General features: G+C 41.8%; 1 protein-coding gene across 1 annotated transcript in view; it reads right to left on the reverse strand.

The window, feature by feature from the left end:
- Window positions 1-24,536, reverse strand: part of LOC133542901 (Golgi apparatus protein 1-like) — an 86,203-nt gene that overhangs the window by 5,011 nt on the left and 56,656 nt on the right. The window contains exons 16-25 of the mRNA XM_061887153.1: window positions 17,949-18,037; window positions 14,217-14,334; window positions 14,056-14,148; window positions 13,839-13,976; window positions 13,637-13,760; window positions 12,022-12,164; window positions 11,842-11,943; window positions 11,661-11,768; window positions 10,187-10,307; window positions 183-289 (exon numbers count right to left, since the gene is read on the reverse strand). Coding sequence (XP_061743137.1) covers window positions 183-289; window positions 10,187-10,307; window positions 11,661-11,768; window positions 11,842-11,943; window positions 12,022-12,164; window positions 13,637-13,760; window positions 13,839-13,976; window positions 14,056-14,148; window positions 14,217-14,334; window positions 17,949-18,037 — 1,143 coding nt within the window. The remainder of the gene's footprint in view (window positions 1-182; window positions 290-10,186; window positions 10,308-11,660; window positions 11,769-11,841; window positions 11,944-12,021; window positions 12,165-13,636; window positions 13,761-13,838; window positions 13,977-14,055; window positions 14,149-14,216; window positions 14,335-17,948; window positions 18,038-24,536) is intronic.

Raw genomic sequence — 24,536 nt, forward strand, 5'->3', positions numbered from 1 at the left:
CTTATACTCTAGTGCGACTTATATATGTTTTTTCCCTTCTTCGTTATGCATTTTCGGCAGGTGCGACTTATACTCCGAAAAATACGGTAAATAATTTCCATTGCTGGCAGATATTTATGAAAAATAAAGACAGTAATTAATCAGAATTAAAATTGTAAAATATATTTTTCTGGTTATTGTACCTTAGCAGCATAGCCCCACATGTCGATGCGATCCTGGAGTCGTTTCTTACACTCAGGCTGCAGGCGAACTCTCTTGTCCTGTAATGCTTCCATCAGACACGACATCTCTGCATTGTGACACAGACAGCAAAAAAGTTGTACAGTCTAATAGCGTGTGGGACAAAGGAGTTTTTAAGTCTATTAGTCCTGCACTTGGGATGAAGCAGTCTAGCACTGAACAGGCTCCTCTGGCTACTGATAACGCTATGCAGAGGGTGACTGGCATCATCCAGGATGCTCACTAGTTTGTCCACAGTCCTCTTCTCTGCCACTGTCACCAGTGAATCCAGTTTTATTCCGATCATAGAACCGGCCCACCTGATCAGTTTCTCCAGTCTGGAGCTGTCCTTCTTAGATGTACTGCCCCCCCAGCACACTACAATGTACTAGTACTTTACATTAGTAGCTCAGAACACCGCTTCCTTCCATCCTGAAGCTGGATTTAAATGAAAGACACGAGCCTACTGGTCTGGGTAAGGAGTCAGTTAAGTTAGAACAAGTTTTTTTTAGACATGCGTTCTACTGAGGTGGCAAATTATGATGCGTTCAGTTTATCGCAGCACCAAGCAAACAATCGGAAAATTCCCGTCATATCAATTCTTAGATATGGTCGTAAATATTTTAAGTGCACTACGCATAATAAACGCAACATTATTATCCATATTGCTACTATGGATAATTTGATCAAAAACTCCCTAAAACAGCCCACTACCTATAATATAGGCTTTTTAAACATAAGATAATTGTCTCCCAAAATGTTATTAGTTAATGAGGTCATTAGAGACAACAATCTTAATGTCATCGGTCGCAGAGAAACCTGGCTTAAACCAGACGACTTTTTTGCGCTAAATGAGGCATCTCCTCATTACTATATGAATGTGCATATTGCCCGTCCCCTCAAAAGGGGTTGGGGGTCACACTAATATACAATGAAAACTTTAACCTTAGTCCTAACATAAATAATAAATATAAATCGTTTGAGGTGCTTACTATGAGGTCTGTCACACCGCTGCCTCTATATCTGGCTGTTATCTACCGCCCCCCAGGGCCCTATTCGGACTTTATCAATGAATTCTCAGAGTTCGTTGCTGTGCGTGTCCTAATGAAATTAAACAATGGATGTCCGCTAACTTTTTGCAACTCAACGCCAAAAAAACGGTCCTGCTAGACACTGACCTCTATTTAATAATACAACTTTAACATTTGACAACCAAACAATTAAACAAGGCGACTTGGTAAAGAATCTGGGTATTATCTTCGACCCAACTCTCTCTTTTGTGTCACATATTAAAAGCATTACTAAAACGGCCTTCTTTCATCTCCGGAATATCGCTAAAATTCGCTCCATTTTGTCCACTAACGACGCTGAGATTATTATCCATGCGTTTGTTACGTCTCGCCTCGATTACTGTAATGTACTGTTTTCGGGTCTCCCCATGTCTAGCATTAAAGGATTAAAGTTGGTACAAAATGCGGCTGTTAGACTTTTGACAAGAACAAGAAAGTTTGATCATATTACGCCTATACTGGCTCACCTGCCCTGGCTTCCTGTGCACTTAAGATGTGACTTTAAGGCTTTACTACTTCTGTATAACATACTACACGGTCTAGCTCCATCCTATCTTGCCGATTGTATTGTACCATATGTCCCGGCAAGAAATATACGTTCAAAGGACTCCGACTTATTAGTGATTCCCAGAGCCCCAAAAAAGTCTGCAGGCTATAGAGTGTTTTCCGTTCGGGCTCCAGTACTCTGGAATTCCCTCCCGGTAACAGTTCGAGATGCCCCCTTAGTAGAAGCATTTAAGTCTCATCTCAAAACTCATTTGTATACTCTAGCCTTTAAATAGACCCCCTTCTTAGACCAGTTGATCCGACGTGTCTTTTCTTTTTCTTCTCTGTCCCACTCTCCCTTGTACAGGGGGTTCTGTCCGGTGGCCATGGATGAAGTACTGGCTGTCCAGAGTCGGGACCCAGGATGGACCGCTCGTCCAGAGTTGGGACCGAGGATGGACCGTCGCCTGTGTATCGGCTGGGGACCTCTCTGCACTGCTGATCCGCCTCCGCTTGGGATAGTTTCCTGTTGGCTCCACTATGGACGGGACTCTCGCTACTGTGTTGGATCCACTTTGGACTGGACTCTCCCGGCTGTGTTGGATCCACTATGGATTGAACTTCCATAGTATTTTCTATTAACTTTCATATAACTTTCATAAACTTTCACAGTATCATGTCAGACCCGCTCGACATCCATTGCTTTCGGCCCCCTGGGGGGGGGAGAGGGTTGCCCACATATCAATCAATCAATCAATCAATGTTTGCTTATATAGCCCTAAATCACTAGTGTCTCAAAGGGCTGCACAAACCACTACGACATCCTCGGTAGGCCCACATAAGGGCAAGGAAAACTCACACCCAGTGGGACATCGGTGACAATAATGACCCAGTGGGACGTTGGTGACAATGATGACTATGACTATGAGAACCTTGGAGAGAAGGAAAGCAATGGATGTCGAGCGGGTCTAACATGATACTGTGAGTGTTCAATCCATAATGGATCCAACACAGTCGCGAGAGTCCAGTCCAAAGCGGATCCAACACAGCAGCGAGAGTCCCGTTCACAGCGGAGCCAGTAGGAAACCATCCAAAGCGGAGGCGGATCAGCAGCGCAGAGATGTCCCCAGCCGATACACAGGCAAGCAGTACTTGGCCACCGGATCGGACCGGACCCCCTCCACAAGGGAGAGTGGGACATAGGAGAAAAAGAAAAGAAACGGCAGATCAACTGGTCTAAAAAGGGAGTCTATTTAAAGGCTAGAGTATACAAATGAGTTTTAAGGTGAGACTTAAATACTTCTACCGTGGTGGCATCTCAAACTGTTACCGAGAGGGCATTCCAGAGTACTGGAGCCTGAAATGAAAAAGCTCTATAGCCCGCAGACTTTTTTTGGGCTTTGGGAATCACTAATAAGCCGGAGTCCTTTGAACGCAGATTTCTTGCCGGGACATATGGTACAATACAATCGGCAAGATAGGATGGAGCTAGACCGTGTAGTATTTTATACGTAAGTAGTAAAACCTTAAAATCACATCTTAAGTGCACAGGAAGCCAGTGCAGGTGAGCCAGTACAGGCGTAATGTGATCAAACTTTCTTGTTCTTGTCAAAAGTCTAGCAGCCGCATTTTGTACCAACTGTAATCTTTTAATGCTAGACATGGGGAGACCCGAAAATAATATGTTACAGTAGTCGAGGCGAGACGTAACAAACGCATGGATAATGATCTCAGCGTCTTTAGTGGACAGAATGGAGCGAATTTTAGCGATATTACGGAGATGAAAGAAGGCCGATTTAGCAACGCTTTTAATGTGTGCCTCAAAGGAGAGAGTTGGGTCAAAGATAACACCCAGATTCTTTACCGTGTCGCCTTGTTTAATTGTTTGGTTGTCAAATGTTAGAGTTGTATTATTAAATAGAGGTCGGTGTCTAGCAGGACCGATAATCAACATTTCCGGTTTTTTGGCGTTGAGTTGCAAAAAGTTAGCGGACATCCATTGTTTAATTTCATTAAGCCACGCCTCCAGCTGACTACAATCCGGCGTGTTGGTCAGCTTTAGGGGCATGTAGAGTTGGGTGTCATCAGCATAACAGTGAAAGCTAACACCGTACTTGCGTATGATGTCACCTAGCGGCAGCATGTAGAGTGCAGGGCCAAGGACCGAACCCTGTAGAACTCCACACGTTACCTTAACGTAGTCCGAGGTCACATTGTTATGGGAGACACACTGCATCCTATCAGTAAGATAAGAGTTAAACCAAGACAGGGCTAAGTCTGACATACCAATTCGTGTTTTGATACGTTCTAATAAAATATTATGATCGACAGTATCGAAAGCAGCGCTAAGATCGAGGAGCAGCAACATAGATGACGCATCAGAATCCATCGTTAGCAATAGATCATTAGTCATTTTTGCGAGGGCTGTCTCCGTGGAGTGATTTGCCCTGAAACCGGATTGAAAGGTTTCACATAGATTGTTAGACGCTAAGTGTTCATTTAACTGCTCCGCAACAATTTTTTCGAGGATTTTTGAAATAAATGGAAGGTGAGACACCGGTCGGTAGTTTACCATGACGTTAGGATCGAGGTTAGGTCTTTTAAGAAGAGAATGAATAACCGCTTTTTTGAATGCTAGGGGAACAGTGCCCGAGGAAAGTGATAGGTTTATATTATTTAGCACTGATGGACCTAATAATACAAAGAGCTCCTTGATCAGTTTCCCAGGAAGAGGGTCAAGTAAACATGTTGTTTGTTTTATTCCATTTACACGTTGTAACAATTCCTCTAATGTTATTTCCTCAAAACGAGAGAAACTATTTTGGAGGGCAGTATCCGCCGTATATACAATCGTATCAGTGTTAATAGAACCCCGTTGTAGCTGGGACGCATTGTCTTTAATCTCCTTTCTAATGACTTCAATTTTCTTACTAAAGAATTGCATAAAGTCCTCAGCTGAGTGGGTGGAGCTAATGGAAGGGGTCCCTTGTTGGGTTAGCGATGCTACCGTACTAAACAAAAATTTAGGATAATTTTTATTATGTTGGATGAGATTTGAGTAATATTTAGCTTTAGCTAAGGTAAGCATGCGTTTATAAGTTATTAAACCATCACTCCATGCTTGATGGTGCACCTCAAGTTTAGTCGTGCGCCATTTGCGTTCCAGCTTTCTACATAATAATTTCTGAGCTCTAGTTTCTTCTGTAAACCATGGGGTACGCTTTTTTGGATCCTTTCGCGCAGGGCGTCGTTAAAGTTGTTAGTGAGGTTATCAATAGAGCCCACATATTTTGGGAATGGTGCCATTACCGAGGGCAGTAGGTCAGCAAGAGTTGTCGTTGTGGCCGTATTAATGTTGCGGCTGCTATAGCAGTTATTATTATTATTAGTTTGACGAACATGCGTCTGAACCTCGAATTTTATAAGGTAATGATCGGACAATACTTTAGTATACGGGAGTATCGTAAATTTGGAAACGGTGATACCCCTGACAAGCAGTAGGTCTATCGTATTACCGTTGCGATGCGTGGGTTCATTTATTATTTGTGTGAGACCACAGCTATCAATTATAGTCTGGAGCGCTACGCACGGTGGGTCCGATGGGGTATTCATATGGATATTAAAGTCCCCCATTATGATTATATTATCGGCGTGTGTCACTAGATCAGCAACGAACTCTGAGAATTCATTGATAAAGTCCGAATAGGGCCCTGGGGGGCGGTAGATAACAGCCAGGTGTAGAGGCAGCGGTGTGACAGACCTCATAGTAAGCACCTCAAACGATTTATATTTATTATTTATGTTAGGACTAAGGTTAAAGTTTTCGTTGTATATTAGTGCGACCCCCCCACCCCTTTTAAGAGGACGGGCAATATGCGCATGTGTAAAGTTAGGAGGACATGCCTCATTTAGCGCAAAAAAGTCGTTTGGTTTAAGCCAGGTTTCGCTGAGACCGATGACGTTAAGATTGTTGTCTCTGATGATATCATTAACAAACAACGTTTTGGGAGACAATGATCTTATGTTTAAAAAAACTATATTATAGGTAGTGGGCTGTTTTAGGGAATTTTTGATCAAATTATCCGTAGTAGCAATATTAATAATGTTGTGTTTATTATGCCCAGTACATTTAGTATAATTACGACGATATCTAGGAATTGATACGACGGGAATTTTCCGATTGTTTGTTTGGTACTTTGATAAACTGCACGCATCATAGTTAGCCACCTCAGTAAAACACATGTCCAACTCTGAAACACTCAAAGCAGAAAAAACTTGTTCTAATTTAACTGACTCCTTACCCAGACCAGTAGTCTCGCATCTTCCATTTAAATCCGGCTTCAGGATGGAGGGAAGTGGTGTTCTGTGGGGATTAGCCTTCTGCTTTGTTTTTAGCCCCGCTCGACATCCGCGTTTCCGATCACACCGCTGGCGTCTGCTCCGTAGACGGCCCCCGCTGCTACTATACTCCGCTGCTTCACAGGCCGCTGGATGTAACCGCCGAACTATTCCCGTGCTAGTTAGCAGGTCTAGCAAGCACGCGTCTATCAGTCCAAAACGGCCCGATATGTCCACATCCAGAAGTGTCTGGCGGTCGTACGTGATCACGGAGTGACCACGATGTGAGCCAGCCATGAAGTTTGCAGAATTGTCCGGTATTTCTGCCAAATGTTCCATCTTTAGCAAGAGCTCCGCGATGTTGCAGCACGTCCGGGCGCCGCCATCTTGGAACCATATGTGGTCCTCTCCAAGGTTTCTCATAGTCCTCATTGTCACCGACGTCCCACTGGGTGTGAGTTTTCCTTGCCCTTATGTGGGCTCTACCGAGGATGTCGTTGTGGTTTGTGTTGTGGTTTGTGCAGCCCTTTGTGTGTGTGTGTATATACACAGGGTGTGTGTGAGACGCGTCTAGTGCAGTAGAAGTAGAGAGATGTCTGTAGATAGTGCATGTTGCTTTCTGCTTGCTACTCTCTGCTTACAGCTACCGCTGCTAGGTAGCCCCCCTCAGGGGGTGAAAAGAGGAGCAAGGAGTCCGTAAGTCTCCTCCTGCTGGTACAAAGCCTCTCCACCACCAAGACTCCTTCAGTGCCTCCTCGTGGCCACACACGGATAAGGGTCTTTGCAGACCCCGAACTAAACTGAAGGGGATCTCGGAGCAGCAGTGGGCCCCAGAGACGTGGCGTATAGGCCCACCATTGTGTGGAACACACCCTGACGCCCGTCAACCCTGCCCCAACTACTGTATGGGTAAATAGCCCCATTGCCTTGTGGGTCAGCTTATTTAGGCAAAGGCTAAGGGAGCACACCCTAACAGAAAAGCAATGTGCTGGTGGTGCGCAATAGGCGGGCCTTGAAGGAATAAGGACCCGGCAACCTCCTGCAGTCATGGCGAGGGACTGGTCGTCATGGGCTCACCCATGCCACCGGGTTTACCTCATTGTGGCGAAGATAGTGCTTCTGGAGAAAGCGCACCTCCTTTGGCACTGAAATATCTCCTTGCGCAGGTACCTTGCTTGCTTAACGTCGTCATCGGACTCGATGGACAACCATAAGCAAGCAAGCAGCCCTTTGAGACACTAGTGATTTAGGGCTATATAAATAATCATTGATTGATTGATTGATTAATTTATGTTACAAACTGATACTGGTAAAAATATTGATCCATAATCAGTCAGGTCAACACTTATAGACACACATTTACACCGTCTATAGACAGTTGAATCTCTTATTACCTAACCTGCATGTTTTTGGGACTCTTAACTGGAGAAGGATGTCTATGAATGTTCTCATTCATCCAGGTCATTGTAATCGCACGGCATTCAATTGATGGACTGTTTGGTTTGTCTTAGAAAACGTTTTGCCTCTCATCCGAAAAGGCTTCATCAGTTTGTGCTAATAGAGTTAGATTGGTCAAATCCAGTAATGCAACTAGTGCCAAAACCCCAAATATTTATACCCCAACACCAGGAGGGTGTGCCTGGGCGAGGATGGTTTCGCCCTATCATCTTGAGAAAAACAACTGTTTTAATGCAAACAAGCAATACTACTGTCAATGCCAATGAGAGTCGTTGAAGTGTTATTTCCCCTTGTTAGCATTGAAGTATATTTATCCAAAATAGTTGGAATCAATTCCATTCAGTTGTAAACAAATGGCATAAAGAATGTTTCTAACTCCTGTTAGAGGCTAAATTGCGGAGTCTTTTCGGAATGGTTGAAAGGACATTGTTGTATGTGGTAGACAGGTGGTGTCACAGACCACATCCTCTGTTCAGGAATGGTTTTTCAACCTTGACATAGATGGCTTCCCTCACTCCTCTTTCGAACCATCCGTCCTCCATGTCCAGAATCTGTGCATTTTTGAGTCTTGGCCTGAAGAATTTGCCTGTCTATGATGCACCATGTGTCGGCTTAGTGGTTGTTTTGTTGCCCCAATTTATGTATTCAACATTACACTGGGTAGCATACACCAGATTGTTTTTGTGGGTGTGGGGTGTCCGGTCTTTAGGACGCACTAGTCTGTGTCTCAGGGTGTTGCCTAGTTTGAAGTGTACTGTGATGTTGTGTCTCAGGCCATCCTTGACCAGGCAAAGCCTCCTGGTGTTGGAGTATAAATATTTAAAGGTTTTGGCACCAGCCGCTAGACTACATCTGACCTATCTAAGCCAATGAGCACGAACTGATGAAACCTACTCGGATGAGAGGCTAAACATCTTCTGAGACAAACCGAACAGTCCAGTTGCGATCGATTGAATGCCCTTAGGGTAACTGGAGAAAACACACAAAAGCATGGGGAGACATGCAAACTCAGAGAAAGTGTACCAACTTGTCAGAGATTCAAACCCTCGATCACCTGAATGTGAGGCCAGCATGCTTACCACTAAGCACCTCCCCCCAATGAAACTGCACATGAAAAGGAAAACGCAATGATTGTGATAAAATCTTATCGAGCTGGATGCAATCTTACTTGGAGGGGAGGAAACAGGTGGTAGAAGTGAATGGCACCGTGCCCCCCCCCTCTCAGTAAGCTGTTGAGTCCCCCAAGGTAGTATATTAGGGCCTTTACTGTTCCTAATATACGTAAACGACATGTCATCAGCATGCAACTGTGAATTGTTCCTGTTTGCGGATGACTCGGCCCTGCTGGACAAGTCACAGGTGGAAAAAAAATCCTCAGTGCCAAACTCTGTTGTATTTGCACCTGGCTCACTGACAACAAGCTATCCATACACTTAGGTGGAACGGAATCCATCCTATTTGGGTCCCAGATCAACCTTAAGAAAGTCAGTGACTTCACTATAAAAGTGGGTGACATTGTTATCACCAGGAAAGATGAGATCACCTACCTAGGTTCCATTCTAGAGGCTTATCTTTCCTGTGATAAAATGTCAACCAAGGTCATCAAAAAGGTCAACCAATAAACAAGATTTCTCTACAGAATCTCCTCTCTGGTCAAAAAAAGCACCATAAAGATTCTAGCAGGAACTCTCATTCAACCCTTTTTCGATTACGCTTGCACCTCCTGGTACCCCAGCACCTCCAAAACCCTCAAATCTAGACTCCAAACATCCCAGAACAAGCTAGTCAGGTTACTTCTAGACCTCCACGCCAGATCACACCTCACTCCTACCCACTTCTCCAAAGTGGGCTGGCTCAGGGTGGAGGACAGAGTCAAACAACTTGCACTGAGCCTAGTCTATAAAATCCGCAACACCTCCCTGATACCGAAGTACAGGTCAAACTACTTCCTTAACGTAAATGACCGCCATAACCACAACACCAGGGGGAGCTCCACAAACCACGTTAAACCCAGATTCCGATCTAACAAAGGTCTTAACTCATTCTCCTTCTATGCCACATCAATGTGGAATGCATTCCCAACAGGTGTAAAGGAAAGTGCATCTCTATCATCCTTTAAAACTGCATTAAAAGAACACCTACAGGCAACTTCAACCCTAAACTTTTACCCTCCCCCCTTCTCATCCCACCTCCTTGGATTGTAAATAATAAAATGTATATACTTGTTCCTATGCTTTCTGATCTCTCTATGTCCACTACTTGCTGTACATATCCTACGAAGTCAGACCTACACTGTTTTAATGTCCATTTCTCAGATGATGCAATTGTTGATTATTGAAGTGCTGATATCAACCAAACCAACCTCCCCTCCACATCCCTCCCCCCGGATTGTAAATAATGTAAATAATTCAATGTATATACTGTGATGATCAACTTGTGTGATGACTGTATTATGCTGATAGTATATATTTGTACCATGAATTGATTAACGTGGACCCCGACTTAGACAAGTTGAAAAACTTATTCGGGTGTTACCATTTAGTGGTCAATTGTACGGAATATGTACTGTACTGTGCAATCTACTAATAAAAGTCTCAATCAATCAAAGAACCCACGTCTTCCTCTGCCGGGTGTAATAGCAGCACAGTGATGTTTCAGGTCTAGGGCACAGGCTGTGTGGAGGACCGGGTCTACAAAGATGTCCGCTTTACTCTCCTTCAGCATGTTCAGCACTTCCTGTGGCAAGAAAGGCAAATTAAACAAAGCAGCAGTTTTATCACAACTGCAAAACTGTTGTTCTTCTTTCTGCCCTCTACCCCCTACATATTTCGATACCTTTTTGCTCATGACGTCGAGTCCGGTTACGGACTAAACTCACTCAAGCAGCAAACGTTCAGCCAAAGTCAAAACAAAGTTGCAACTTTCAATGCCAAGAAAGCAAGTATGTCTGATAGAAAATGCTCAAACGTAGAATTACTGTTCCAAAATGGCTAGCCTAATGCTAATTGACATTGTCTTTGCCATAGTGTGTGTGTGACCATCAGTGGTACATTAACTTTATATACATGCTACTGATTAGCATGAGCAACTTTACATGGTTATTTCAACACTTCTTTCAACTTTCAAATTTGGTAAAGAAAACAACAACAAAAGATGCACATTACAATCAAACAGCTGGTGTGTAATAAGTACAATACTTAAGAGTATGAAAATGTTGTAGGGTGTAACAAAAGACTAGACAGACATTCAGCTTCATGGCAAAGTCTACTTCCTAACTAGGCAACACATCGTAGTCTATGCACTACTGCCATTTAATGTCTTGCAATTGTAACCTCACTGAAGTCTAATATACCAGTGGTCCCCAACCACCGGGCCGCGGATCGGTACCAGGCCGCGGCTCGATTGGTACTGGGCCGCAGAAGAACTTTTTATTAATTTTATTTTGTTTTTATTTAAATTTCTGTATTATTTAAATTATTATTATTATTTTTTATTAAATCAACATAAAAAACACAAGATACACTTACAATTAGTGCACCAACCCAAAAAACCTCAATTTTTCATGACAAAAACCTACCTTTTTCATGAGAAAGAAAAATTATTTTACTTGGAGGAAAAAAATTATCAAGCGTTGACCGGTCCACAGCTACAAAAAGGTTGGGGACCACTGTAATATACTATAATTAAAATTATTACACACCAAAAAATATTTTATTATTAAACAATTACCATTTATTAACACACAAAAGTACCGAAAAGTGGTACTGTTAAGTACAAGTATCGATTCCCAGATACTTGAAATTTGTACCGTAAATAGCCAGGAAAGCAAAAGCGAAATATCCTACCCTGGGCCTTAGAGGTTTGAAGAAAATTGCTAGTTATCTTGTTAAAAACTATCATGGCGAACAAAATACAACCTCCACGGGAATAGAAATGCATAAAGGAGGGACAATTGTCCTATAGTACTATATTGTATTTTTCAGGTGATATGTCTCTGTGTTTAAACAAAGTAAAACCAAAATATTGATGTATAAGAATATCAACTTCAAAAAATATGAAGAGAGTCAACCATTAAAAAATACAGTATACCTTTTTACAGGTGTCCTGCTTGATTTTGAGGAGGTTGACTTTCAGACATTCTTCCACCTGACCAGTCTGTTCCTGAGCAGCTGCCTCCTCTGCACACAGCTTGGAGATCTGGATGAGAAAGTGGAATGACGAGACGAGAACATTAAAGAGAAATGGACGTGTATTTTTGCAACATGTATACCTCATCTGAGCAATGCATCTGCAGCTGTGGGTCCAGTCTGTAGTCCAGTGCAGACTCCTGGAGAATCACTCGGATCTGGTCTTCACAGTCTTGGGACAATCTCTGACATATCAATGGTGAGATTCAGGAAATTATGTCTGTGGTTGAGGTACTAACTGGATTTCTGATGATTGGACAGACCTGATCAGCATATTTGAGTTTCAGGCAGGCGATCACCTGACCCTCCAGCTCGCTGTCTTCACTCCCTTTGTTCAGGATGGACTGGCAGAACTTGGGAATGTCCGGTCGGCAAGACTTTCTCAGCACTGGGTTCAACCTGTAGTCTGAAGGAGGTTGTAGCTTTAGTGCTTGTCCAAAGTGTAACTCAGGAGCCATTGGCGGCCTGCAGCTATTTTTTTAACAGTCTAAAATACTACCCAAAAAATTAAAAAGTGGAAAAAAGAGCAAAGAGGTAATTATATATAACTAAACGACAATGTGGCCCCTGAGTCAAAAAGTTTGGGAAGCCCTGTATTAAGCTATCAAGCCACGCTTGATCTTTCGCTGCCATTATTGAGCAGTGTGCGGTAGAACTGTGCGGATTCCTTATCTGGGGGGTGTTTGGTGGATCAATTTTGGCCTGTTGGTCTATTTTATTTGTCAGCGTTATACTTTTTGGAAAAAAATAAGTGATCCAAAACATAATGTCCACTGCAGAAGGGGCAGTTTGTCAGGAGTGCAAAAACCAGTGAAGTGCTGTCAGGGGAGGCAAGGGAGCCAGTGCCCCACCTGCCACCATGTGGCTTAACCACGAGATGTTCCAAATTAAAATAATAAAATAAAATAAGTTTTAATATTTTTCTTTTGGTTTGTGCTTTATATATGATTTTGGTGTGGTTCCTGTATATTTTGATCATTTTCATGGTCAAAAACACGGAAATTCCATGTTTCCTGATCAAAACAACGCAGCTTACGAGAAGTGAGGCAGACATAGGCGGTGCCTCCACGGCTACACACAGTGTGTATGGGGGCATGCTTGTTGCCACGGGGAAAAGGCAGGCCATGAGGCAGCATGTACCTCTGCCTCAAAGTAGGGGGCGATATATTGTCATGTTAACTTGCAGTTCAATGCCTCAGCAGTACACTGACTCGCCACACTGGGAGAAGTGGGGGCACTCAAGCTAGCAGACAGGTCTCTCCAGGAGAAGCCAGCCTTTTTTCTTTTCTTTTTTTTTAACTGTATTTATAAAAAACATGGCATTTTTATTAGAGTAAGCCAGCATTTGTAGGTGTTTTTTGTCAAAAATCTTGTTTAATTTTTTGGAATTAAATTTAATGAATGTGTCTGCCAATATGGAGGATTATATACTGTATCCAGGATGAAATACTTCTCTAAACTGGACTTGAAGACAAAATGAATGTGGTCATACAAAGTATGTTTTCATGGAAGATAGCTATTGCTGCTTCCCATACAAATGCAGAAAGGTAATATACACTCAAAATACTTGATTTATTTTGTTAAAAGCCAATGGGACCAAAGAGTATTTAATAACAACTTTATTAAATACTTTTTGGACCCATTTATCATATCATAATATTATTATGATAATGTTTTTATGAGAGTGAATAACTCCCTTTTTTTCCTGTTACTCTAATGTGCAACCTAAATCAACAATGACTAGAGCTACACATATGAATTTAAGTAAAAAAGAAAGAAGAAAAAAAAGTATATATGCTTCACCTGGTGTTTAGTTCGCCGCACGCCACTGATAAAAACAGGCTCCACTGTAGTTTGTATGCATTAGTAAAGGAGTACCTGTGTTCTGGGTGATCTGTCTCTTAGTGATCATCTGTTTGCACTTTGGATCCATCAGCTCACTGTTCTTGTTCTGCTTCAGACACTGAAGAACATTCCTGGCATCGGCTTCAGTGCAAAACCTCTGCAAAAGACACTTAATGATCTTGCTGAAAGAGATTATGTAACGATATAAATAATATTTAATCCTTTCTCCAGCCACCTTAATCATCTGCTTGCAGACTCTCATCAACTGGTAGTCGAGTTCGGGGTCTGTCATCTCGGCCTCCTGCAGCCTGAAGATCCGCTGGTGGCAGCGCAGACTGAGCTGCTTCCTTTGTTCCTTTAGACACTCGACTATCTGCGGGAAATGAGAAGAACATTGAAAAAAAGAAATACCAGGTTTGATTCTGATGCTGCTGTTCTTAGCAAAACCTTACCTGAGCGTTGCCAAAAGCTACGCTGGGACACAGGCGACTGATGTCAGACTTACAGGGCTCATACAGCTCTGGTTCTAACCGTATGTCCTCCGACTGAAAGTTGACATATGTTTTAGTTTGAAAAAAAAATCTATGTTACTGTGTTTGTTTCCTGTACCTACCATTTCTAACTCCTCTACCCGTAGTTGTTTACGACATTTCAGGGAGACACGCTGCTCTTTACCCTCATGCAACGTGTCGTTCCTGACAGTAGTACTTAGACAGATCACCACGTCCACCCTGAATCCAAGACAAGAAATCATTATTGCTGTTCAATAAGGTACAGTTGTGATCAAAATTATTCAACCCCCACACAATTTTGGTGTTTTAGCAAGTTGGACATTTATTCCGTATTTTGTTTATAGTCATATCAAATAAAGATGTGTCAAATAGACAAATGCAACTTAAATTGTATCACTGTATTTTACAAAATACCAAAAAAGGACACTCTTATTAATATCTCATTGACAAAATTATTCAACCCCCTCGTTACATGAATCTTTAGTACTTAGTAGAACACCCTTTGGCAGTAATTACATCCTTCAAATGTGATACATAACCGGACACAAGCTTCTTGCAACCATCTACAGGTATTTTAGCCCATTCCTCTTGGGCAAAGGCCTCCAGTTCATTCATATTCTTGGGCTTGCGTGCTGCAACTGGCTTCTTCAAGTCCCACCACAGGTTTTCTATAGGATTTAGGTCTGACGACTGTGAAGGCTACCCCAGAGTCTTCCAGCCCTTCTTCTGCAACTACTCTGATGTTGATTTGGACGTATGCTTGGGATCGTTGTCCTGTTGGAAGGTCCAACGTCTCCCAAGCCTCAGCTTCGTCACTGACTTCATGACATTTGCAGCTAATATATCCTGGTAGGAAATAGAATTCATAATGCCTTGAACGCGCCGGAGATTCCCGGTACCTGAGGCAGAGAAACAGCCCCAGAGCATAATTGACCCCCAACCATGCTTAACAGTAGGCAAATGTGTTCTTTTCTTTCTAAGCTTCATTTTTTCTCCTCCAGACATAACGTTGATTCATAGGCCCAAAGACACTTTTGTCTCATCACTCCATAGAACAGTTTCCCAAAACCTTTGGGGTTTGTCCAGATGATTTTTGGCATACTGGAGTCTATTTTACTTGTGCCTGGTAGTCAGAAGCGGGCTGCGCCAGGGAGTTCTGGCATGTAGGCCTTCATCTCGTAGTGCGCGCCTTATTGTCTGGGATGAAACCTGCGTTCCCCCCTCAGCAATGTCCTCTTGTAGTTCGTCAGCTGTTACCCGGGGGTTTTTCACCACTGTACGCTTCAAATATCGGACAGCAGTTGCACACAGCATCGTCTTTCTACCACGCCCAGGTAGTGTTTCCACTGTGCCTTTAGCTTTAAACTTGCGAATTATGCTCCAACTGTGTCTCTTGGAATGTGTAATGTATTTGCTATTTTCTTATAGCCATATAATTTCTTATGAAGAGAAATTACCTCCTCTCTTTACTTATTTGACCACTCCCTGGACTTCACCATGTTGCAAATACACCATTGACCATCTACAAGAGGCTGAGCATCACAGTCTTTTTCAATCAGTTTAATTGTTGCTCGTTATGGTTCTAATCACATCTACAGGTGTTTTCAACACCTGATTAAAAATACCTTATTCAAATTCTGTTCTTAAGAGTTATGATATTCAAGGAGTTGAATAATTTTGTCAATGAGATATTAAGAGAAAGACACTGTTTGGTATGTTACAAAATATAATGTTGTAATTCAAGTTTCATTTGTCTATTTAATGCATCTTTATTTGATATAACTATAAAAAAATATGGAATAAATGTCCTACTTGCTAAAACACCAAAATTGTGTGGGGGTTGAATAATTTTGATCACAATTGTATGCTTATGTTAAGGATGCTAGCTGGTGTGGCTGTGCGGTAGTATGTTGCGTAAAAGTCAGTTCCCAACGTTTTACAAAATGGACACTGAGTTGACGGCTCATGGTTTTTAGCTCATTGGTGAGCACTGCTCGAATAACTCTCAACCACACATTACACTTATTTAGGCAAGTTAAGATGGTGATCGTTTATTTATTTCCAACATACAAAAAAGTGTTACTTTGAAGTTAGTTTCCAACATACAAAAAAGTGTTACTTTGAAGTTAGGGCTGCATAAAAATATTCACACCGACATGTGATCAATTTTAAAAGAATTAACTTTACTTAACTTTTTCAAATGTTTATTATTCTAGTAATATGGTTGTTAAGGATGTTTGTGATTTCTGATCGTTTGTGAGTGCACCAAAGGGACTTCTGTGTGTGTGTGTGTGTGCGTGTTGGCAGAGCAGAGCCTACAGAACAGTTGAGCTTGTCGTTGTTGGTATTTTAGCTTGTTAATCAAGAGACAGACAGTTAATTAATCACTTCCTTGTTGTTTGTTTGATATACACTACGTTACAGCACTTTATATTGTGTTCTAAAAGTGTACAAACCTTAACTAAAATAGGGACATTTGTTGAGGTTGGAAACCATTATTCACATTTACATTGTTTCTTATGGATACATTTGCTTCACTATACAAACTTTTTGATTTACGAACCATGATCAAGAAGCAATTAGCATATTTTTCGGACTATAAGTCGCAGTTTTTTTTCTTCCATAGTTTGGCCAGGGGTGCGACTTATACTCAGGAGCAATTTATGTGGGAAATTATTAACACATTACCGTAAAATATCAAATAATATTATTTGGCTCATTCACGTAAGAGACTAGACGAATAAGATTTAATCGGATTTAGGAGTGACAGATTGTTTGGTAAACATATAGCATGTTCTATATGTTATAGTTATTTGAATGACTCTTACCATAATGTGTTACGTTAACATACCAGGCACCTTCTCAGTTGGCTAATTATGCGTCAGATAATGTAAACTTATTCAGCCTGTTGTTCACTATTCTTTATTTATTTTAAATTGCCTTTCAAATGTCTATTCTTGGTGTTGGATTTTATCAAATAAATTTCCTCCCAAAATGCGACTTATACTGAAGTGCGACGTATATATGTTTTTTTCCTTCTTTATTATGCATTTTCCGCCGGTGCGACGTATACTCCGGAGCGACTTATAATCCGAAAAATACGGTAGTTAGCAGCATTCCAGGAAAGGCTTAGTGGTAATTAACTACATTCATGTCGATGCACTTCATCTTCGAAATCATCAACTACACATGACATTGCTGAGCCTTTGGTGAAAACAATGTGGAATTATAACGCAGTACACACAACGTTACCAGTTAATGGTCGTAGCTGAAGTTGACTAACTTTTGGCAAAACAACTTACGCCCGTGGTTTCACCACGTGGAAGCTACGTAAAGGAATTACCCAGGATGTGATGAAATATTTCCACGTAGTTGCTGTGTTTTAGTGGCTAGCAATGATCCTTGGAGGATCCTCCAGGCTACCGATGAGTAATCTATAGTAGAACACACTCAAGGCTACTATATTGGGTGATTCGAGTGTAAAGATGACAATATTGCTGTTATTTCACGTTTAGAGGACTCTGGTTATGTGAAAACATATTTAGACAGTTGTAAACAGTTTTAATGCTCTATAAAGAAATCTGAATTAATATTCCGACTTTTCGGAAATTCATTTACCACGGTCAGGTCTGGAACCAAATAGATAAACAAGGGATGATTGTACAGTAAAGTACAACACAAAACAATAATAAAACCATCTTTATACATAAGATAAAGCGATGAAAAAAAAGGAATAAATAATCAATGAATAAAGGAGTAAAACCTGAAATAAACATTGTACGGCAATAAATAGGTATAGGATATATGATATCTTAGGAGAGTTTTGTACTTACTTCTTTTTGATGTTTGGACACAAGCGAAGAACATCCTCCTTGCAAGCCATCTTGAATTTGTAAGAAAAGCGGAAATCTTTCATCTGAATCTTTACATTTAGAAAAAAAAAGACTATGTTTTAGACATAACGCATTAAAACTTTGCCATAAGCTTGACCATCTGTGGGTTTACAACCCTGTTTCCATGTGATTTGGGAAATTGTGTTAGATGTAAATATAAACAGAATACAATGATTTGCAAATCCTTTTCAACCCATATTCAGTTGAATATGCTACAAAGACAACATATTTGATGTTCAAACTGATAAAAAAATGTTTTTTGCAAATAATCATTAACTTTAGAATTTGATGCCAGCAACACGTGACAAAGAAGTTGGTAGAGGTGTCAATAAATACTAATAAAGTTGAGGAATGCTCATCAAACACTTATTTGGAACATCCCACAGGTGTGCAGGCTAATTGGGAACAGGTGGGTGCCATGATTGGGTATAAAAACAGCTTCGCCCCATCCTTTTACAAGAAAGGATGGGGCGAGGTACACCCCTTTGTCCACAACCGCATGAGCAAACAGTCAAACAGTTTAAGAACAACGTTTCTCAAACTGCAATTGCAAGAAATTTAGGGATTTCAACATCTACGGTCCATAATATCATCAAAATGTTCAGATAATCTGGAGAAATCACTCCACATAAGCGGCATGGCCGGAAACTAACATTGAATGACTGTGACCTGGAAAAATCCAAGATGGCGGCGCCCGGAAGGGCTGCGACATTGAGGAGCTCTTGCTAAAGATGAAACATTTGGCAGAAATACCGGACAATACTACAAACTTTATGGCTGGCTCACATCGTGGTCACTCCGTGATCACGTACGACCGCCAGACACTTCTGGATGTGGACATATCGGGTCGTTTTGGACTGATAGACGCGTGCTTGCTAGACCTGCTAACTAGCACGGGAATACTTCGCCGGCTACATCCAGCGGCCTGTGAAGCAGGGGAGTATAGTAGCAGCGGGGGCCGTCTACGGAGCAGACGCCAGCGGTGTGATCGGAAACGCGGATGCCGAGCGGGGCTAAAAACAAAGCAGAAGGCTAATCCCCACAGAACACCACTTCCCTCCATCCTGAAGCCGGATTTAAATAGAAGATGCGAGACTACTGGTCTGGGTAAGGAGTCAGTTAAATTAGAACAAGTTTTTTCTGCTTTGATTGTTTCAGAGTTAGACATGTGTTCTACTGAGGTGGCAAACTATGATGCGTGCAGTTTATCAAAGCAACAAACAAACAATCGGAAAATTCCCGTCGTATCAATTCCTAGATATGGTCATAATTATACTAAATGCACTGGGCATAATAAACACAACAAGCTAAAAATAATAATAATTGCTACAGCAGCCGCAACATTAATACGGCCACAACGACAACTCCTGCTGACCTACTGCCCTCGGTAATGGCACCATTCCCAAAGTATGTGGGCTCTATTGATAACCTCACAAACAACTTTAACGACGCCCTGCGCGAAACCATTGATAACATAGCACCGCTAAAGTTAAAAAAGGCTCCAGAAAAGCATACCCCGTGGTTTACAGAAGAAACTAGAGCTCAGAAATTATTATGTAGAAAGCTGGAACGCAAATGGCGCACGACTAAACTTGAGGTGCACCATCATGCATTGAGTGATAGTTTAATAACTTATAAACGAATGCTTACCTTAGCTAAAACTAAATATTACTCAAATCTCATCCACCGTAATAAAAACGATCCTAAATTTTTGTTTAATACGGTAGCATCGCTAACGCAACAAGGGACCCCTTCCAGTAGCTCCACCCACTCAGCTGATGACTTTATGCAATTCTTTAGTAAGAAAATTGAAGTCATTAGAAAGGAGATTAAAGACAATGCGTCCCAGCTACAACGGGGTTCTATTAACACAGATACGATTGTATATACGGCGGATACTGCCCTCCAAAATAGTTTCTCTCGTTTTGAGGAAATAACATTAGAGGAATTGTTACAACGTGTAGATGGAATAAAACAAACAACATGTTTACTTGACCCACTTCCTGGGAAACTGATCAAGGAGCTCTTTGTATTATTAGGTCCATCAGTGCTAAATATTATAAACTTATCACTTTCCTCGGGCAGTGTTCCCCTAGCATTCAAAAAAGCGGTTATTCATCCTCTTCTTAAAAGACCTAACCTCGATCCTGACCTCATGGTAAACTACCGACCGGTGTCTCACCTTCCCTTTATTTCAAAAATCCTCGAAAAAATTGTTGCGGAGCAGTTAAATGAACACTTAGCGTCTAACAATCTATGTGAAACCTTTCAATCCGGATTCAGGGCAAATCACTCCACGGGGACAGCCCTCGCAAAAATGACTAATGATCTATTGCTAACGATGGATTCTGATTCGTCATCTATGTTGCTGCTCCTCGATCTTAGCGCTGCTTTCGATACCATCGATCATAATATTTTATTAGAACGTATCAAAACACGAATTGGTATGTCAGACTTAGCCCTGTCTTGGTTTAACTCTTATCTTACTGACAGGGTGCAGTGCGTCTCCCATAACAATGTGACCTCGGACTACGTTAAGGTAACGTGTGGAGTTCCCCAAGGTTCGGTCCTTGGCCCTGCACTCTTCAGCATCTACATGCTGCCGCTAGGTGACATCATACGCAAATACGGTGTTAGCTTTCACTGTTATGCTGATGACACCCAACTCTACATGCCCCTAAAGCTGACCAACACGCCGGATTGTAGTCAGCTGGAGACGTGTCTTAATGAAATTAAACAATGGATGTCCGCTAACTTTTTGCAACTCAACGCCAAAAAAACGGAAATGCTGATTATCGGTCCTGCTAGACACCGACCTTTATTTAATACAACCCTAACATTTGACAACCAAACAATTAAACAAGGCGACTCGGTAAAGAATCTGGGTGTTATCTTTGACCCAACTCTCTCCTTTGAGTCACACATTAAAAGAGTTACTAAAACGGCCTTCTTTCATCTCCATAATATCGCTAAAATTCGCTCCATTCTGTCCACTAAAGACGCTGAGATCATTATCCATGCGTTTGTTACGTCTCGCCTCGACTACTGTAACGTATTATTTTCGGGTCTCCCCATGTCTAGCATTAAAAGATTACAGTTGGTACAAAATGCGTCTGCAGACTTTTGACAAGAACAAGAAAGTTTGATCACATTACGCCTGTACTGGCTCACCTGCACTGGCTTCCTGTGCACTTAAGATGTGACTTTAAGGTTTTACTACTTACGTATAAAATACTACACGGTCTAGCTCCATCCTATCTTGCCGATTGTATTGTACCATATGTCCCGGCAAGAAATCTGCGTTCAAAGGACTCCGGCTTATTAGTGATTCCCAAAGCCCAGAAAAAGTCTGCGGGCTATAGAGTGTTTTCATTTCGGCCTCCAGTACTCTGGAATGCCCTCCCGGTAAAAGTTTGAGATACCACCTCAGTAGAAGCATTTAAGTCTCACCTTAAAACTCATTTGTATACTCTAGCCTTTAAATAGACTCCCTTTTTAGACCAGTGGATCTGCCGTTTCTTTTCTTTTTCTCCTATGTCCCACTCTCCCTTGTGGAGGGGGTCCGGTCCGATCCGGTGGCCATGTACTGCTCGCCTGTGTATCGGCTGGGGACATCTCTGCGCTGCTGATCCGCCCCCCTTTGGGATGTTTTCCTGCTGGCTCCACTGTGAACGGGACTCTCGCTGCTGTGTTGGATCCGCTTTGGACTGGACTCTTGCGACTGTGTTGGATCCATTATGGATTGAACTTTCACAGTATCATGTTAGACCCGCTCGACATCCATTGCTTTCCTCCTCTCCAAGGTTCTCATAGTCATCATTGTCACCGACGCCCCACTGGGTGTGAGTTTTCCTTGCCCTTATGTGGGCCTACCGAGGATGTCGTAGTGGTTTGTGTTGTGGTTTGTGCAGCCCTTTGAGACACTAGTGATTTAGGGCTATATAAGTAAACATTGATTGATTGATTGATTGACCTTCAAGCCCTCATATGGCACTGTATCAAAAACCGACATCAATCGTTAAAGGATATCACCACATGGGCTCAGGAACACTTCAGAAAACCACTGTCACGAAATAAAGTTTGTCGCTTCATCTGTAAGTGCAAATTAAAGTTCCACTAAGCAAAGCAAAAGCCATTTAACAACATTCAGAAACGCTGCCGGCTTCTCTGGGCCCGAGATCATCTAAGATGGACTGATGCAAAGTGGAAAGCTGTTCTGTGGTCTGACGAATCCACATTTCAAATTGTTTTTGAAAATATTCGACATTGTGTCATCCTGACCAAAGGGGAAATCGAACCATCCAGACTGTTATCGACGCAAAGTTCAAAAGCCAGCATCTGGGATGGTATGGGGGTGCATTAGTGCCCAAGGCATGGGTAACTTACACATCTGTGAAGGCACCATTAATGCTGAAAGGTACATACAGGTTTTGGAACAACATATGCTGCCATCTAAGCGCCGTCTTTTTCATGGACGCCCCTGCTTATTTCAGCAAGACAATGCCAAGCCACATTCAGCACATGTTACAACAGCGTGGCTTAGTAAAAAAAGAGTGCGGGTACTTTCCTGGCCTGCCCGCAGTCCAGACATGTCTATCGAAAATGTGTGGCGCATTATGAAGCGTAAAATATGACAGCGGAGACCCCGGACTGTTGAACTACTGAAGCTCTACATAAAACAAGAATGAGAAAGAATTCCACTTTCAAAGCTTCAACAATTAGTTTCCTCAGTTCCCAAATTTTTATTGAGTGTTGTTAAAAGAAAAGGTGATGTAACACAGTGGTGAACATGCCCTTTCCCAACTACTTTGGCACGTGTTGCAGCCATGAAATTCTAAGTTAATTATTTGCAAAAAAAAAAAAAAAATATGAGTTTGAACATCAATTATGTTGTCTTTGTAGTGCATTCAATTGAATATGGGTTGAAAAGGATGTGTAAATCATTGTATTCCGTTTATATTTACATCTAACACAATTTTCCAACTCATATGGAAACAGGGTTTGTATAATGTATACGGTGTGATGCTTCAAACAGAGTAGGTCTACAATTTTATTTATCTGTTGCACACAAACACACACAAAAAAATCCACTTTGAATCAACTACAAGTACAATTCCCGGTAACAAAAATATACTGTACATATAGCAAAAACAGAATTACTGGAGCCCCTATTCTCCCATGTTCATGAGTGATTATGCGGATTCTGTCCACGCAGAATTCTCCCCCTCATCTTAAGTCTACACTGCGCGCCTTCATCCAAGATGTGTGGGGCAACCCTTAAATGTGGGTGTTCCCAGGAGAATCTGGCCTTTCCCTTAATTGTCAAATTTAAAGTGTTATCTTTATGGATTTCAATGACATTCACAAGTGTTAAGCAAACTCCATGTTCCATTTTTTTCTCAGTCAATGAAAAAAGGCCTCAAGGAGAAGTCCCCCTCTTTAGTTATGATCACAATTTAAGCACTTGTGCCTAATTTACGCAGTCTGGTTGGGAGAATAAGAATAATAGAGGCTTGCTTAACTTTAAGCGCGTATTAAAACAAACAAAATATTAAGATATGTCATAACCTACTTTCTTAGGAGAAACTACCATATTTAATCATTCTTTTCCCTGTGCGATCCTGTTCAATCATTTCCTGTGTTTTAACTTTAATGAGAATATACTGTAGATATATATATTTTTTAATCTCTGCCAAAATATGCAGGGCTTTGGCAAGCAGGAGTAGGTTGTTAATGCACATTTTTTACAGGAAAAAAGTCCATTATTTTCAAATGCAAATGTTGACAGGTATGAGACATACACTATATTGCCAAAAGTATTTGGCCACCTGCCTTTACTCACATTTGAACTTGAAGTGCCATCCCATGGAATTGTCCAAAATGTTTTGGTATCCTGGAGCATTCCAAGTTCCTTTCACTGGAACTAAGGGGCCAAGCCCAACTCCTGAAAAACCAACCCCGCACCATAATTCCTCCTCCACCAAATTTCACAATCGGCACAATGCGGTCCAAAATTTAGCGTTTTCCTGGCAACCTCCAAACCCAGACTGGTCAATCACATTGCCAGATGGAAAAGCGGGATTCCTCAGTCCAGAGAAGGCACCTCCACTGCGCTCGAGTCCAGTGGCGACATGCTTTACACCACTGCATCCAACGCTTTGCATTGGACTTGGTGAGGTATGGCTTGGATGCAGCTGCTCAGCCACAGAAACCCATTCCATGAAGCTTTCTGCATACTGTATGCGGGCTAATTGGAAGGCCACATGAAGTTTGGAGCTCTGTAGCAACTGAATGTGCAGAAAGTCTTTGCACTATGCGCTGCAGCATCTGCTGACTCCTCTCTGTCAGTTTACGTGGCCGACCACTTGGTGGCTGAGTTGCAATTGTTCCTAAACTTGTCACTTTTCTTATGATAAAGTTGACTTTGGAATATTTAGGAGCAAGGAAATTTCACGAGTGGATTTGTTGCGCAGGTGGCAATCCTATGACGGTTGTCCGCTGGAAATCACTGAGAGCGGGCCATTCTTT

This window comes from Nerophis ophidion, linkage group LG25 (assembly GCF_033978795.1).
Source record: "Nerophis ophidion isolate RoL-2023_Sa linkage group LG25, RoL_Noph_v1.0, whole genome shotgun sequence".
Lineage (NCBI taxonomy): Eukaryota > Metazoa > Chordata > Actinopteri > Syngnathiformes > Syngnathidae > Nerophis > Nerophis ophidion.